At 42.8% G+C, this 14,584-nt stretch overlaps 1 protein-coding gene across 4 annotated transcripts in view; it reads left to right on the top strand.

The window, feature by feature from the left end:
• The window catches only part of PDE11A (phosphodiesterase 11A), a 403,729-nt gene extending 389,797 nt beyond the window's left edge, over window positions 1–13,932 (top strand). For all 4 annotated transcript variants that reach the window (XM_081579583.1, XM_081579585.1, XM_081579584.1 and 1 more), the window contains one exon: window positions 13,111–13,932. In XM_081579583.1, coding sequence (XP_081435709.1) covers window positions 13,111–13,269 — 159 coding nt within the window. In that variant the 3' untranslated portion in view covers window positions 13,270–13,932. The remainder of the gene's footprint in view (window positions 1–13,110) is intronic.
• The last annotated feature ends 652 nt before the right edge of the window (window positions 13,933–14,584 follow it).

The following is a 14,584-nucleotide window of genomic DNA, read 5'->3' on the forward strand; positions in this document are numbered from 1 at the left end:
AATAAACTTTTATCTGTAGCAAAAGTGGCAATTTTCCCCCCCAGGTTGTCATTTATCTTTTCACTTTGTTTATGCTATACAGAAATACATTGATTTTATGTAGTCAAACTCGTCTCTTATGACTTCCGGATTTTGTCATACAGATCATGACTTTCCATTCCAAAATTAGAAATTCTTTAAATTCTCAGAACTTCTTTCAGTACTTTATGGTTTCATTTTTTATATTATATCTGTGACTCATCTGGTTTTACTTTATTGTGTTGGATATAAAGTTTTTAGATGGCTACCCAGTTTTCCCATCAGTTTTTTACTAATCTTTTTCCTTATGATTTAAAAGGTCACCTTCATCATATACCAAATTCCATTAAACAATTCTAGTTTAACTCTTTCTATTCTGCTCTATTACTCTCTCTGCCTAGTCATGCTGTTTTAATTAATATGCTTTAGAGAATATATATATATATAATATTTTATTTGTTTATTTTTGGCTGTGCTGGCCTTCACTGCTGCAGGGCTTTTCTCTCGTTGTGGAGAGTGGGGGCTACTCTCTAGTTGTGTTGTGAGGGCTTCTCATTGCATTGGCTTCTCTTGCTGTGAAGCACGGGTTCTAGGGAATGAGGGCTTCAGAGCTGTGGCAAATGGGCTCAGTGGTTGCAGTTCCCAGGCTCTAGAGCACAGGCTCAGTAGCTGTAGCTTATCAGCTTAGTTGTTCTTTGGCATGTGGGATCTTCCTGGACCAGGGATCAAACCCATGTTTCTCTCATTGGTAGACAGATTCTCCATCACTGAGTCACTGAGGAAGCCCCTAGAATATATTTTAATGATAAGTCTAGTTTCACCTTCCCCATTACTCTTTCAGTAGTTTCTAAGTATTCTTGCTTATTTTTCCATATAAGCTCTGTAATTTAGTTCAAAAACAAGTCTAGTTTGTCTCTTTATTGGGATAAATGATCAATAGCTGAAGGTTAAATGAATGCAAAACTTGCCAACATTGAAAAGATGAAAAACGGTGCCTATTAGGAAGTTTTTGTTCATAATATTCTAATATTCTCTTCTTTAAACTGAACTTCAAAATTTAATTTAAAAATATTCAGAGTATTGGTCCTGCTGTCCCCACACATAAAAACTTTCCCCATATCTTAGTTTTGGGGAGAGTTAGCAATATAATAAAGAAGCCGCAATAGCGTCTCTTCCCTCAGATCTTAAAGATGACCCTTTCTATGGACAAAATGCCCGCTAATGATACACCCAGTGGAATGTGTAAAATATCCTTTGTCTTCTTATTCTTTCTCCCCCAAATCTTTATTTATTATGCTGTAAAATTCAGAAAAAGTAGTTTCTCTTGCCATATGGAAAGAGACCACTAAAATAATAGAGAATTTTTGTCTCCAAGGATGTTCATCTAAAGACAAGCCTCCCTCATGGATACTTTGGGTCTGGTTCTCTATTGATCTAGGGCAGTGGGATGCACAGGCTTTGAGATAGCCCCCTCCCTGTCTGAGATCTGAGCCCTGGTTGGTGCTGACATGAGGACCACCTTTAAACTCACAAGACATGCTCAGGCATCATGATACTTCCCCGGCACTCACCAAGCAGTTCATTAGTATAAATATCAGGTAAAAAACAGAAGAGCAAGTGTTAATAGGGTATTATAGAATCCATTCTTGAAGGTACCTTGGTAGTTTACTCAGAACACTACTCATAGTAAGAGCAAGGAACTCCACATTTTTACAACCCTCTCTGACTCAATGGACATAAATTTGAGCAAACTCCAGGAGATAGTGGAAGACAGGGAAGCCTGGCGTGCTGCAGTCCATGGGGTCACAAAGAGCTGGACACCACTGAGCAACTGAAGAACAACAACCCTCTCCCACACAGGCACCCTAGCCATTATGTTTGGAGAACCTTGAGCCCAAGGCTTGTGAGAAGTATATAAAAAGTACATAGTAAACAAATGCTTGCAGCTCAACAAACTAAATTTTTTAAATGGTTCTTTTTACACATTGAAATTTGCAAAAACAATAGATGATATATACATCTATGGCATCTCAAGTGGCATAGTTTTACCGGGAAATATTTCAGTGAATGGAGAGGTAGATTGTTACCATGTGGCTGTGTTTTACTTACATGTTCCAACCACCTCTTACATGAGGCCCCATTCATCAAAGCCTATGGCTTCTGGGTCAGCAGCTTATTCCTTCCAAGTCCAGATGTTGCCTACACAATGAACATGATTGATTAGCTACCAATGTGCTCTGAAAACCCGACCAACAGGGTAACCTAGGACGGTCTCCTAGAGGGGCTCATTATAACAGAAGAAGCGGTTCTCCTTGCTCCTGTGCACAGGAGCCTCTTTAGGCTTGCCTGTGATTTACTACTTAAAACCCTCATTTTATTTTCCCAAGGTAAGCTCGAGTAGACGAGTCACAGATAAAAGACTCACTGTCTACACCTAATGTTTGGGAAGTGATGCTTTTTCATTCCTTAGTGAGGCCACCTCCCTCCTGTGACTTTGTCCCAAAACAGTGCTGAGGACACTAGAACAGAAAAGTTGCTCCACGGTCCAGACGCTGCAGTCAAGTGTGAGACATAAGTTGTCACCAGCGTCCTAGTTGAGATCCCTCAGGGGAGACACCATAGGCTCTGTCCTCAGACAGCCTGCATGGCATTCCAGCTCTGCTATACACTTACCCATGTAAACTCTGACCCTTTTAAGTTGATTTTCCCCAATCTCAGGTTCCTTATCTGTCAAAACAGGGTCAACATCACCCATCTCTGCATTGTTGCGAGGTTTAATGAGCTCACATCTGGAGAGGCCCTAGGATGGCACCTGGAACACAGGACACATTCAGTACTCAGAAGTTATTCATTCACTTTGGCAAAATGTGTTTTACTATCTGTCACTGAGAGCAAGTGGGTGGCCTCAGAACAGACCCAGCCCTGTCTCATTCAGTTGAACACTGTTTATAAAAGCCCCACCTCTCCCAGCTGTATCTCCCAGCCTATTTCATTCATTGACTTTACTGGCCTGGCTGGGTAGACATTTGAGTTTAACATGCTTGCCCTATATTGTGGAAATAACAATGCTATTAATCCAAGGAGACTAAATTCCTGCCTCATTAATTCCTAACGTTAATGTAATTTATAAATATCAATTTTCCACAAAGGAATCCCTTGAGCATATAAATAAAATAAAAGTGAAACAAGTGACCTCTGAGAGATTAAGAAGAAAATGGAAAGAGAAAGAAAAGAGGGAGAGAAAATTGCAATAGAGTATTTTCTCTTTTATAGGCACTACTAATCTGCTTCAAACCTTGGTAAGAAAATGATCTCATTCTAAGTTATTACTAGTACTGTGATTAGCGTTCAGGAGATTAGACACTGATGCTACAAACATCAGTGTTATAACTGAGCTAGACTGTGCCCTTAGGATTCCAAGTATAGCTCTGCCTCATTCTCACACTGGATTCCAATGAACTTGCTTGCCCTCCTCAAACCAAGTTTTACCTCTGTGGCTTTATCGTCTTTACTTACAATTCCTATTTGGGTAACTCTCTCACATTATTTAGATTTTAAGTTCTTAAATATCACTAACAGAAAGCTCTGACAGTAATTTTTGGCATTTTCAAAAATCAGACACAGACAATCCACTATTGCTGAATAGATCCTACAGCTATTATCGCTGTAAGGGATCTGCCAAGTTAAGATCACATATAGAACAAGAGTTTTCTCAGCTGGAGAGAGGATCTCACCTTATGTGATAAACGTGGAGTAATACTGAACTACCACTAAGGAGAAAATAACAGCTAGTTGCTGTTTTTCCTGTCTGAGTTCACCTGATCATTAGGAACAATCCAGGCTAAATGAATGCCAAGTCACCCCAAGTCAGACCTTTAAGCGCTCCTTCCTTGGAAGGTGAAATCCCATAGGTCTGCTGACTCGCCACTAGGGGAGTTGGCAGTCTCTGCTGGTGTCTTCTGAGTCCCCATAGCATGGGAGATTAAGACTCAGCAACCTTTAAAACCTTTTAAAGAGTCTATTTGGCAGACTCTAGTGGTTCAAGGAGAAGGGAGATAAGTGCTAGCTGGTCCCTGACTCTAATGAACTTGGGTGGAGAAGGCTGACCCTTGAGTATTAGCAGCAACTTTTAAAAAAATATTTCTTTGTTTTTGGCTGTGCTGTGTCTTCATTGCTGTGTGCAGGCTTTTCCTAGTTGCAGAGAGTGGTGTCTACTCTCTAGTTGCCATGTGCAGGCTTCTCATTGCTGTGGTTTCTCTTGTTGTGCAGCATGGACTCTAGGCACAGGGGCTTCAGTAGTTGCCTCACGTGGGCTCAACAGTTGCAGCTCATCAACTTCAGAGTGCAGGCTCAGTAGTTGTGGCTCACGGGCTTAGTTGTCCTGCAGCATATGGGATCTTCCCTGACCAGGGATCAAACCAGTGTCTCTAGCATTGCAAGGCAGATTCTTAACCACCTGGACTTCCAAGGGAAGCCCAGCAGCAACTTTTTATGTTGGGAAATTGAGACTCCTTTATGGCAGCCACCAGTTCAAAGTCTAGTAGGGGATTTCAATCTCAAGTAGTTCCTGCAGGTGACAGAGAACAATAAGGGACAACAGCCAAAGACCCAGTGTTTGGAGCTCAGGAACTCCCTCAAATGAGTTTGAGCAGAAATGGGAATTTGCTGGTTTAAGCAGCCGGGGAGCTTAGAGGTACAGCTGACTGGGTGGCATGTGGACAGATCCAGAGGATTCAAAGGCCATCATAAGACAGATGCTCCCATTTCTCTGCCTCTAGCTAGGTATGTTTTGGCTTCATTCTCAGCCAAGCTTTCCTCACACATCCTGGCAGCAATAAGGTCACATGTTCATTCTAGGTATTATCACACCAAAAGAAAGAAGGAAAAGAAAAGCTCATTTCCAATAGTTCCAGGGGAAAACTTGCAAGACCTTTGATTTCCTTATCTTGGGTCACATCTGATCCATATCTCTACATCAATCACTGGTGTTGGTCAGGCCTGAATGATGTGCCTACTCAGAGCACATGGAGTGAACTGTTGCCTGAGGAAAGGTAAGGGGACAGTATCTAGCCTCTGCTGCCTACCACAGTTCACTTCTAACCCACTGCCAAAAAAACTTATCTTACAACTCCTCGATGCAAAGATCAATGTGTCCAAGTATCAAGATGGTTAGAACCTTTTGAAACCTACACAGGTAGCCATAAAATAGAGACCTACATCCTGACATCAATTCTTTCAATCAGGAATTGCATGGGGTACTAGTAACAGAGATCTGAAATCACAATTCAGTTCAGTTCAGTCGCTCAGTCGTGTCTGACTCTTTGCAACCCCATGGACTGCAGCATGCCAGGCTTCCCTGTCCATAACCAACTCCCAGAGCTTACTCAAACTCATGTCCATCAAGTCAGTGATGCCATCCAACCATCTCATCCTCTGTCATCCCCTTCTCTTCCTGCCTTCAATCTTTCCCACCATCAGGGTCTTTTCCAATGAGTCAGTTCTTCGCATCAGGTGACCAAAGGATTGGAGTTTCTGCTTCAACATCAGTCCTTCCAATGAATATTCAGGACTGATTTCCTTTAGGATGGACTGGTTGGATCTCCTTGCAGTCCAAGGGACTGTCAAGAGCCTTCTCCAACACCACAATTCAAAAGCATTAATTGTTTGGCACTCAGCTTTCTTTATAGTCCAACTCTCACATCCATACATGACTACTGGAAAAACCATAGCTTTAACTAGACAGACCTTTGTTGGCAAAGTAATGTCTCTGTTTTTTAATATGCTGTCTAGGTTGGTCATAGCTTTTCTTCCAAGGAGCAAGTGTCTTTTAATTTCATGGCTGCAGTCACCATCTGAAATCACAATAGCTTCAACAAAATAGAAATTTACTTTTCTCTCTGATAATAATAATCCAAAGAAGTCAATTCTAGATTTCTATGATATGGCAGTTCCATAACAGTCAGAGACCCAGGCCCTGTTTATCTTCCCTTAGGATGTGGCTGCCATACTCAAGATTGCCTCATGGTCACAAGATGGTCACTGTAGCTCTAACCATCATGTCAATATTCCAGCAGCAAGAAGGAGAGAGGGGCAAGGACAAAAGGATGCACCTCCCAAATGAATATATTCTCAATTAAGAGTCTTCTCAGAAGCTTGTTTTCTAAATTCTTCTTGCTCTTCCCTGGCCATTCCTAAGCTTTGTTGTTGTTACTTTTTAGTCACTAAGTCATGTCTGACTCTTTTACGACCCCATGGACTGTAGCTGCCACGCTCCTCTGTCCATGGGATTTTCCAAGCAGGACTACTGGAGTGAGTTGCCCTTTCCTTCTTCAGGGAATCTTCCCAACCCAGGGATCAAATTCAAGTCTCCTATATTGGCAGCAGATTCTTTACCACTGACCAACCAGGGAAGTCCCTAAGCTTAAGGGAGGCTAAAATGCTTACTGGAAAGGCAACTAGCAATTTCTGATAGAGATACCACAGCCCTGGTGGAGTAAATGACTCCCTCCCCAAATGGGAAAGAAGTCATAAGCCTTTTAAACTCCATCGTGTTCTAGCCTGGGGAAAATCCAGCAGTACATGGTGCCTGGAGCAGGTACATGTGTGACATGTATAAATGATTATTATTAATTTTCCAGCCTGAGCCAATGACACACTAAAGGTTTGTTTTAAAGGTAGTATATTTAATGTGAATGCCTGAAAACATTCATCCAAGAAAGTCTTGGTTCACTTCTGTGTTCACAATTATTGTTTGATTATTTGTTTTTTGAAGCAAGTTTTAAAATCTGTGGGAAGCCTCCTGTGGTAGTTAATACATTACCTTAAGCAATTTAATGCAAATTAATTTTTACACAACCTTGAGTTTCAGAGGCCACTGAACTGGGGAGGGAAGGAGTGAGGTTTAGGAGGAATCTGTTTGCTGCCTCCCATCTGGACCCCACAGCCAGCTCCATCTGCTCTCACGTGTAGTAACTAACACTTCGGCTACTCCCTTGCCAAACACACTATGTGGAAGTTAGCTTATTTTTTTCCTCAGAAAAATGGTAAAATGCAAAAAAAGGTGTGCATTTCAGGTTTTCTAGAAGACTCAACAGGATTATTTTAGTGTTTCAATATTCGGTTTTGTGCTATAATGCAAATTTTCCATTCAGCTTTATGGTTCTTTTTTTGTTTTATTTCTGGATGTCATTCCCTTTTAATGCCACAATTCTCCTTTTCTAGTAGGGTCTTGCAACACATTCATATCATATAGGAGCCACCAAAAGGTTCAGGGTAGAGAGCCGCAAGCTCAGATGTATGGTTTTGATTGACCAGGAGAGCTGCAATGAGAGTTCATTGGACAGGATGCAAGGGAAGCAGGGAGCCCAGGTAGGAGCTGAGGAGGTTAAGGCAGTGGAGAAGGTGAGGGTAGCCTGAGCTTGAGTGATTGAAATGGCACTAGACTTACACACGGGACACTTTGGAAGTAGGATTGAGAGGACTTGGTGATAGTTTGGATGCGAGGGAAGACAAAGATGTCATGGATGATCTGTAGATTGCCAGGCTGGCAGTTGGGTGGAGATGGTAATGCTTAATTCCCTGAGTGAGTAACCCTGACAGCAGAGGTGGGTTCACAGGAAGGCAATGAGTTGAGTTTAGGACAATCATTTCACGATCTGGCCTTTACAAAACGATGGAGGAGTAGAAGGCTGACAAGCCAAATAGGATTCTTAGCAACTACATCGTTGCAACATGGCATGTAAAATTCAGGAATATGGCAGATGTAATTGGGACTAATCCTTACCTTTGAGAACCAGGAAAGATTAGCAGTTCAAAAGTTCACTAATTTAAAAGTTGGGATTTGCTGCACAGTTGGCCACTTCTCTCTGAAGTCACAAACCTTCAGTCGAAGCCTTCTTGTTTCTTGGAGATGCTCTTTACGCATGTGACTGGCCAGTCTTGAGAATTCAGGACCTGCCACCACTTGCATGCATTCTTGCTTCTCCTGTTGAAGGTTTGAGCAGAGATGACACCAGCTGGTCATGCCACCAATGACTTTCCATTTCAAAATGCCAACCCCCAAGTGGGCTTTTGGACATTTTCGTTGAGGAAGTTAAATGATCATGGTTGTAAGTAATCACATCTTCATTAGAAGGATATTGCCTCAAGTAAGACATTTAAGAGGAGCGCCAAGTCTATTTTTAAATTTTACCCCCAAAATCGATATTTTGGAAATATTTTAATTTCTCTTTTCTCTACCATGCCATCATATCTGTTAGTTTCTGATTATTTCTCTTGAGTAGGATGGGGATGGAGGAAATCAGAAAATATAGTTCTTATTGCTAACACTCTGAGAATATAGGAGTCAACAATAGGAAGTAAAAACCATCTTCTCTCTTTGGCCTTTAAAAAAAATAAATAGCAGCTCAGATGATTGCCTCAAAGATTTTTTTAAAGGTATTAATGATGTAGTTGGACATTTTCAGGTTCAAAGGAAGTCTGCCTTTAATTTGGTGGGGTTCCTCTCTACCCCTTTTCAGCAAGAATGTAGGAGTAGGGACTTCCTTTAAGAGCACAGCTTTCTGTTGGCTTCCTCCCCTGTAGTGCGTCTGCCTCCATCTATCCAGCAGTTGAGTTCCGAGAAGTGACTGTGGTCGACTCAGAAGCACACACGGGCCAGATGATGGCAGATATGGATCCTGGTGGCGGAGGGAAAGCAAGGCCAAAATCTGCCTCCCAGCAGCTTAGTGAGCTGGTACAAACACGGTCTCAGGAATTCTGGTAGTAAGACAGAATACTGTATTCATTTCCCAAGGGGGTCATTCTGGGGTTGTTTTTACAGCAGGATTTTGTAGCAGGTCAGAACGTCCTGACCCTACTCATCCTGCCCTTCCCCTGTCTTCCTGCCGCTGCTTTGTGGGCAGAGTGGAGGAGGGCTGCTGTTCCCAGAGCTAGAGATCCAGAGATATAGGCCTTGTTTCCACTCTCCCTTGGAGCTCATGGGCTGGGACCCAAGTCAGAGTTGTTTAAAACCAATGATAGCAACTTCCACCGCTGGATCATAGTAATAGGAGGGATAAAACACCAAAAAAACAAAAACAAACAGAAAAATACATACAAACAAGTTTTCAGACAGTGGACAACAGCAACGCAGGACAGATTTGTGAGAAAGGGGAACAGATGAAATGGGCCCGCCCGGTGTCCCAGCTTAGTCCCGGGGGGAGTGACCAGGCCACAGAGTCAGGGCTCTCACTGAGATAAGGAGGCGGGACCAGGAGTCGAGGGAGGCCAAGGAGGTGAGCGTTCCAGGAAGAGCGGCAGAGAAGAGACGGCTGCGTGAGACAGCTCCAGAGATCTGCAGCGGCCCCTTGAGTCTTCAGTGCTGTTCACTCCCCGCACGTGAGCAAACTGAGGCTGGAAAGAACTAGCAAAAAGGAGCAAGCAGGTTAATCCTCAGAGCTCACACGGGCGGGGAAGTAGTCCATGCTTCCACCACCCAGAATGTTAGAGAAAAACCTTGAAATAGATGATGTTCTGGGCACAGTTCTCAGAAGATTACTGTCTTAGTAGTGGGGCCAAATTAGCCCTAGATTAAAGTTTGCTCCAGACCCACCAAGGGAAGCTTAAAGACAAACCTCAAAGGATCATGTTATTTCTAAGTAACCTAAATGCTTTCCCCAAAAAAACTGAGGAATGTTTAAAGTAATGAAAAAAAAAAAAAGTCCATCACACATCCCCTGAAGAACAGAATGGCTACCCACTCCAGTATTCTTGCCTGGAGAATTCCATGGACAGAGGAGCCTGGTGGCCTATAGTCCATGGGGTCACAAAGAGTTAGACATGACTGAGTGACTAACACTGTCACTTTTTTTCATATATGTACATAATATACATACTTATACTGACATCGGCATAAAATGTTTCTTGAAGGATACCCAAGAAACTGGTAACATCAGTTGCCTCTAGTGACAGAAACTAAATCTCTGGGATAGAGGGTGAAGGGAGATGTTTAACACTGTACATATTGGACCCTTTGTATTCACTAGACTACATGTCTAGTGAATGTATGACTTATTCATAAAATATGGAATAAAACATATGCGCTGGTCACAAGTGGGCTCACAAGTGGAGCATGATTGGAATCAGGAAGGACATGAGGCCCCTCAGCCACCAGGATGGATAGATGCCTCGGGCTGTGTCCCCAGGGTATACAGGGTCCTGTCAGTGATGGGCCACCGACAGGGTGGGGGAGCTGGAGTGGGCTTGGGAGACCCCAGGATATCCATATATAGCCCAAGTTGGGTTTTGAGGTCAGTGAATCAACCTTAACCTACTCTTGGAGGTGCACTGGAGTCACTGGTTTACTGCTCAGTAGATTTGGGTTTAAAGGGAGAGCAGCCCAAGGACTAGAACTGTTAGGTTGGTTACAGGGATACATATTTCAGCTCAGTAGAAAGAACGACGTTCTAAAATCAGGATGAAGAGGAAACTGGACACACCCACCCAGGGAGGTCATGAGTTTACTACCTCTGGACATGTCTAAAGACTGAAAGGTCACACGGAGGGGATGTCACAGAAGGGACTCAGCATCCCATGGTGGATGGCAACACGCACATAACGTTTAGTGTCCCTCTGCATGTAAATGGAGAGAGAGCAGAGGGGTGACATGTCCCTTTTCTCTTTCGCTAACAGAAGAGTTAGTCAAACAAGACAGATACCAGTAGCATTTGCCCCGAATTTATCGGGTATCACTCGCTGATGAGAAGTTTGTAGGAATACCTGTATCTTTCTAAATACTGGGAGCAGTTCTCTTGCTGATGGTACATTGCATGTAATCACTGTAAACCTCGGAATTTAAATTTGTGGATCATGCCCTGCCTTCCTAATATTCCAATAGTTCCATATTCTCCCAGCTAACTGCATTTATGTGTAACAAATTTATAGTGTAAGAATTATTCTTTAAGATGAAGTTCTTGCTCCCTTTGCCTAGAACCAGTACCCGACTAGAAGAAAATGATATTCCAGTATGGCAGTTCTGTACTTAAGGAGAGTATGAAATAAAGAGAAAAAGGAAAACTGAGAAATATGTACCACCCCCTCAAAAATTTTTATATTCAATACAAAGAAAGCAAGACAGAGAACAAAGAGCTAGATAAAAGAAAGCAATCTGTTTGGGGCTAAGCCAAATAAATTTAAATAGTTTTAGAAATAAATCAGTGGAGTAATTCGAATCATGGGCAGGTGCTATGAGTGTAATTTAGTAAATGCTCGGGAACCTGCCAAGGAAGAGAAAAATGTGTTGCTTTTGAGATCATTTCCCAGCAGCTTCATAAAAGAAAACTGATTACAGGAATTTAATAAGTAAAACAGAGCCAGAACTATAGTAATCAAATGAGTTTTTAACTACATTTCATGCAGAAAAAAATTCCAATTTGTGCTCCTGGGATTAAAAAAAAAAAGTTTAGAGAAATGCTTTTGTAGCAGGAAAATAACATAAACACTAATTTCCATAGGAATTATAGTGGTCGGTTTAATTAAAAGGCTTGATCAGAGCGAAGAGGAGCCAGTGCCAAACTATACTAAAAAGTATGGCATTCGTCGCCCCCTCTCACACTATTGTCTAAATAAAAACACTGCACTGAGCAGAAAACAGGCATCTGCATTTTTCTCATGATGTAAAGGGGATTTTGATTACTGCCTGAATTATTATGTTGCTGTGATTTATTATCATATGGAATAACGAATACATCCAATTTCAAATTGGACGTCATTGCTTGGTGTGATAAATATCACGATAATATGCTCTGTTTAGGGGACATGAATGTGAAGGGGCACCGCCTAGGCCAGGGTGGAGTGCCCACTGGTCAGTAGGCTGCCTGATTATTTTTGGACTTCCAGCCCCCACTTAACTTACATCTAGTTACATCACACTTGTATCTCTGAAACTCCCCAGAGTAGAATGTTATTTAGGGAATGCTTCAGGTCTTCCTAACACACTGCGATCATGATCAGGGTATTCCAACCTCAACAGAAACAATTCTTCTTCCTGTTGGAGGACTTCGCTCTTGAGCACCTGCCAACCACCGGTCAGGCTTGAAAGCTTTTCAGGAGGTGTCCTACAATGGTGGTGGTTTAGTCACATGGTCACATTTTGTCTCCCTTGTGATGAATGGGACACACCTGCCGGGTGTCTCCATGGGACTAGGGGTATAATCTGTGGCCACAGAACGCTGACCAAGGCATTTCCAGGGGCTAAGCCCTCACAGCTCCATGATCCTTGTTTTATTCATTGCTCTGTCCCAGTAGAGCGGTGATCCAAGACTTGTGAAGCTGGAAGTTTGTACTGTTTGGGAATAGGGGACAGTTTTTTAAGAAAAATGATACAAAATTAAGTGCAAAACAGATATTTAGAAGGGTCTCCTGCAAGTGAGGAAGCTGGATCCTGACCTTCCTTAGCCTTGGCGTCGTTCAGCCTCTGGCCACACCCTACATTTTCTCTCCCTCATTTCTTCCCCACCCCTCCATCTGTCCCTCTCTTCCACACCCCTTTTTCTTTTCTCTCGGGTCTATTTCCATGCACGTTCTCATGTTGATCTGTACACCGAGCACAGTTCCCCGATCCTGTGCTTTAAAAAATGAGCTCCTCTCATTTCAGGACTTTACCTGGCCTTTCTCATTCAGGTGAATCCACCCAGAATCATCTATGGTGGAGGAAATGGTAGGTTTATTTTTGTAAAATTTCAGTTCCTGGTCTACTGAGATCTGGAGCCCTCCTTAGCAGGCAAAGATACACATATTAGTAGACATGTGTGAGCTGAATATTTTGTTTCCTATTTGATGTGCATTTAAAACAGGATCATAATCAAATTGGCTGCCACCCCCTGGAGCAGCACACAGACATCTGTCTTATTTTTTCATTTTCTCTGTAAGTTCTATTAATACAACACAGTGATGTTAAGTGCATATTTGCTTCTTGTAAATAGCGCATGTTTACCAAAATAATCATCATTTTCATTTCTTATAGCCCATTTCCATTCTCCTCACAAGTGAAAGCTAGAATATCATGGCCATGACTGGTTCATCTCTCCCCCACCTGCTTTTGTTTTATTGTAGGCATTGGTGAAGGTCAATGTGAAACTGAAGCCGATGTTGGATTCCGTGGCCACCAACAGAAGTAAGTGGGAAGAGTTGCACCAGAAAAGGCTGCTTGTCTCCTCGGCTGCCTCCGTCCCCTCTTCCAACGTCATGGAGACCAGGGATGACAGAAACTAACCCTTCAGGCCAGCCGCTGCTGCAAAATGACTGCGCCCTGAACAGCCGGCTTCGGTCCCGCACACCATTCTTTTGTTCCTTTAAGCTCAAACAGACATAAAACCTCAGGGATGTGCTGAGAAGCATGCCTGGACTTTCACCTTGAAGTGTGGTGTCAGCAAAAAGGACAGAGGAGGAAATGGGGCAAGAAGAACACCCCAGGACCCTCACCTTTCCCTGACGAGCACACCTGGGCTGAGACGAAGATTCTGGGCAGAGGGCAGCTGTGGGTTCAGGACCTGAGGATGGTTGGCCCTGCTCACTCGGAGCTAAGGGAATGCTGAACAGTGAAGGTGTGAAGGCGTCGTTAGCGCTGCTGTTTTGTATATGGCTATTCTGTTTGTTACAAGCCAAACAACGCCTGCCTTTGCTTCCTCTCCCAAGCTCCCTTTTGCGCCAGACTGTTCCTAGAATCCCAATTTGTATTCTGTGGAGATATCTTATTTTTAATCCTAAAGCTTCTTAATGATAGATCAGAGCTTTCAGAATTGCCTACCTAAAAGAGACACCTGTATTATCCTTACAAAAACCAGCCACTCCCAGTTTCCCCTAAAAAGGTCCATAGTAGGAAAACAGCAAATGTGTTTGTCTGATTAATGTTTATACAAGATTCGTAACACTGCATTGGGATTGTGGTGCCCTTTTTCAGTTTTTAGATTCAACCTTCAGTATAGATCAAGTCTTTTCTCCTAGCAGGAATGGATTGACAGACTTTAATTAAAGTCAGGATGAAAGAAAATCTATAGGTGGATTTACCATGAGTGACACGAGAACATTCAGAACTATTTCCAACAGTGAGACATTTCACAGGACACAGCAGAGCCATGGAGAATGATCACTGACAACCTTGAGTTCTCCTAGTGATGAGTTTCAGTATGAAGTTTAAGGTTACTGCCAGTGTCAACTGAAAGCCAAATGGAGGGCTCCCCGATTTTGGATTTTTCCTTAAGTGTAAAATATAATGCTTGAAAGATTAAGAAATAACAGTCTGGGCAGTGAACAAATATCCTACAGAAATCCAGGTTTATAAAAGGTAAGAATGCGTGCATGCTAAGTTGCTTCAGTCGTGACCGACTCTTTGCAACCCTACGGACTGTAGCCCACCAGGCTCCTCTCTCCATGGGATCCTCCAGGCAAGAATAGTGGAGTGGTTGCCATGCCCTCCTCCAGGGGATCTTCCCAACCCAGGGATCGAATTTGGGTCTCTTATGTCTCCTGCACTGGCAGGTGGGTTATTTACTACTAGCACTACTTGGGAAGCCCATAGATAAAAATA

The sequence above is a fragment of the Giraffa tippelskirchi genome, chromosome 3, assembly GCF_054371585.1.
Source record: "Giraffa tippelskirchi isolate mGirTip1 chromosome 3, T2T-mGirTip1v1.2.pri, whole genome shotgun sequence".
Taxonomy (NCBI): Eukaryota; Metazoa; Chordata; class Mammalia; order Artiodactyla; family Giraffidae; genus Giraffa; species Giraffa tippelskirchi.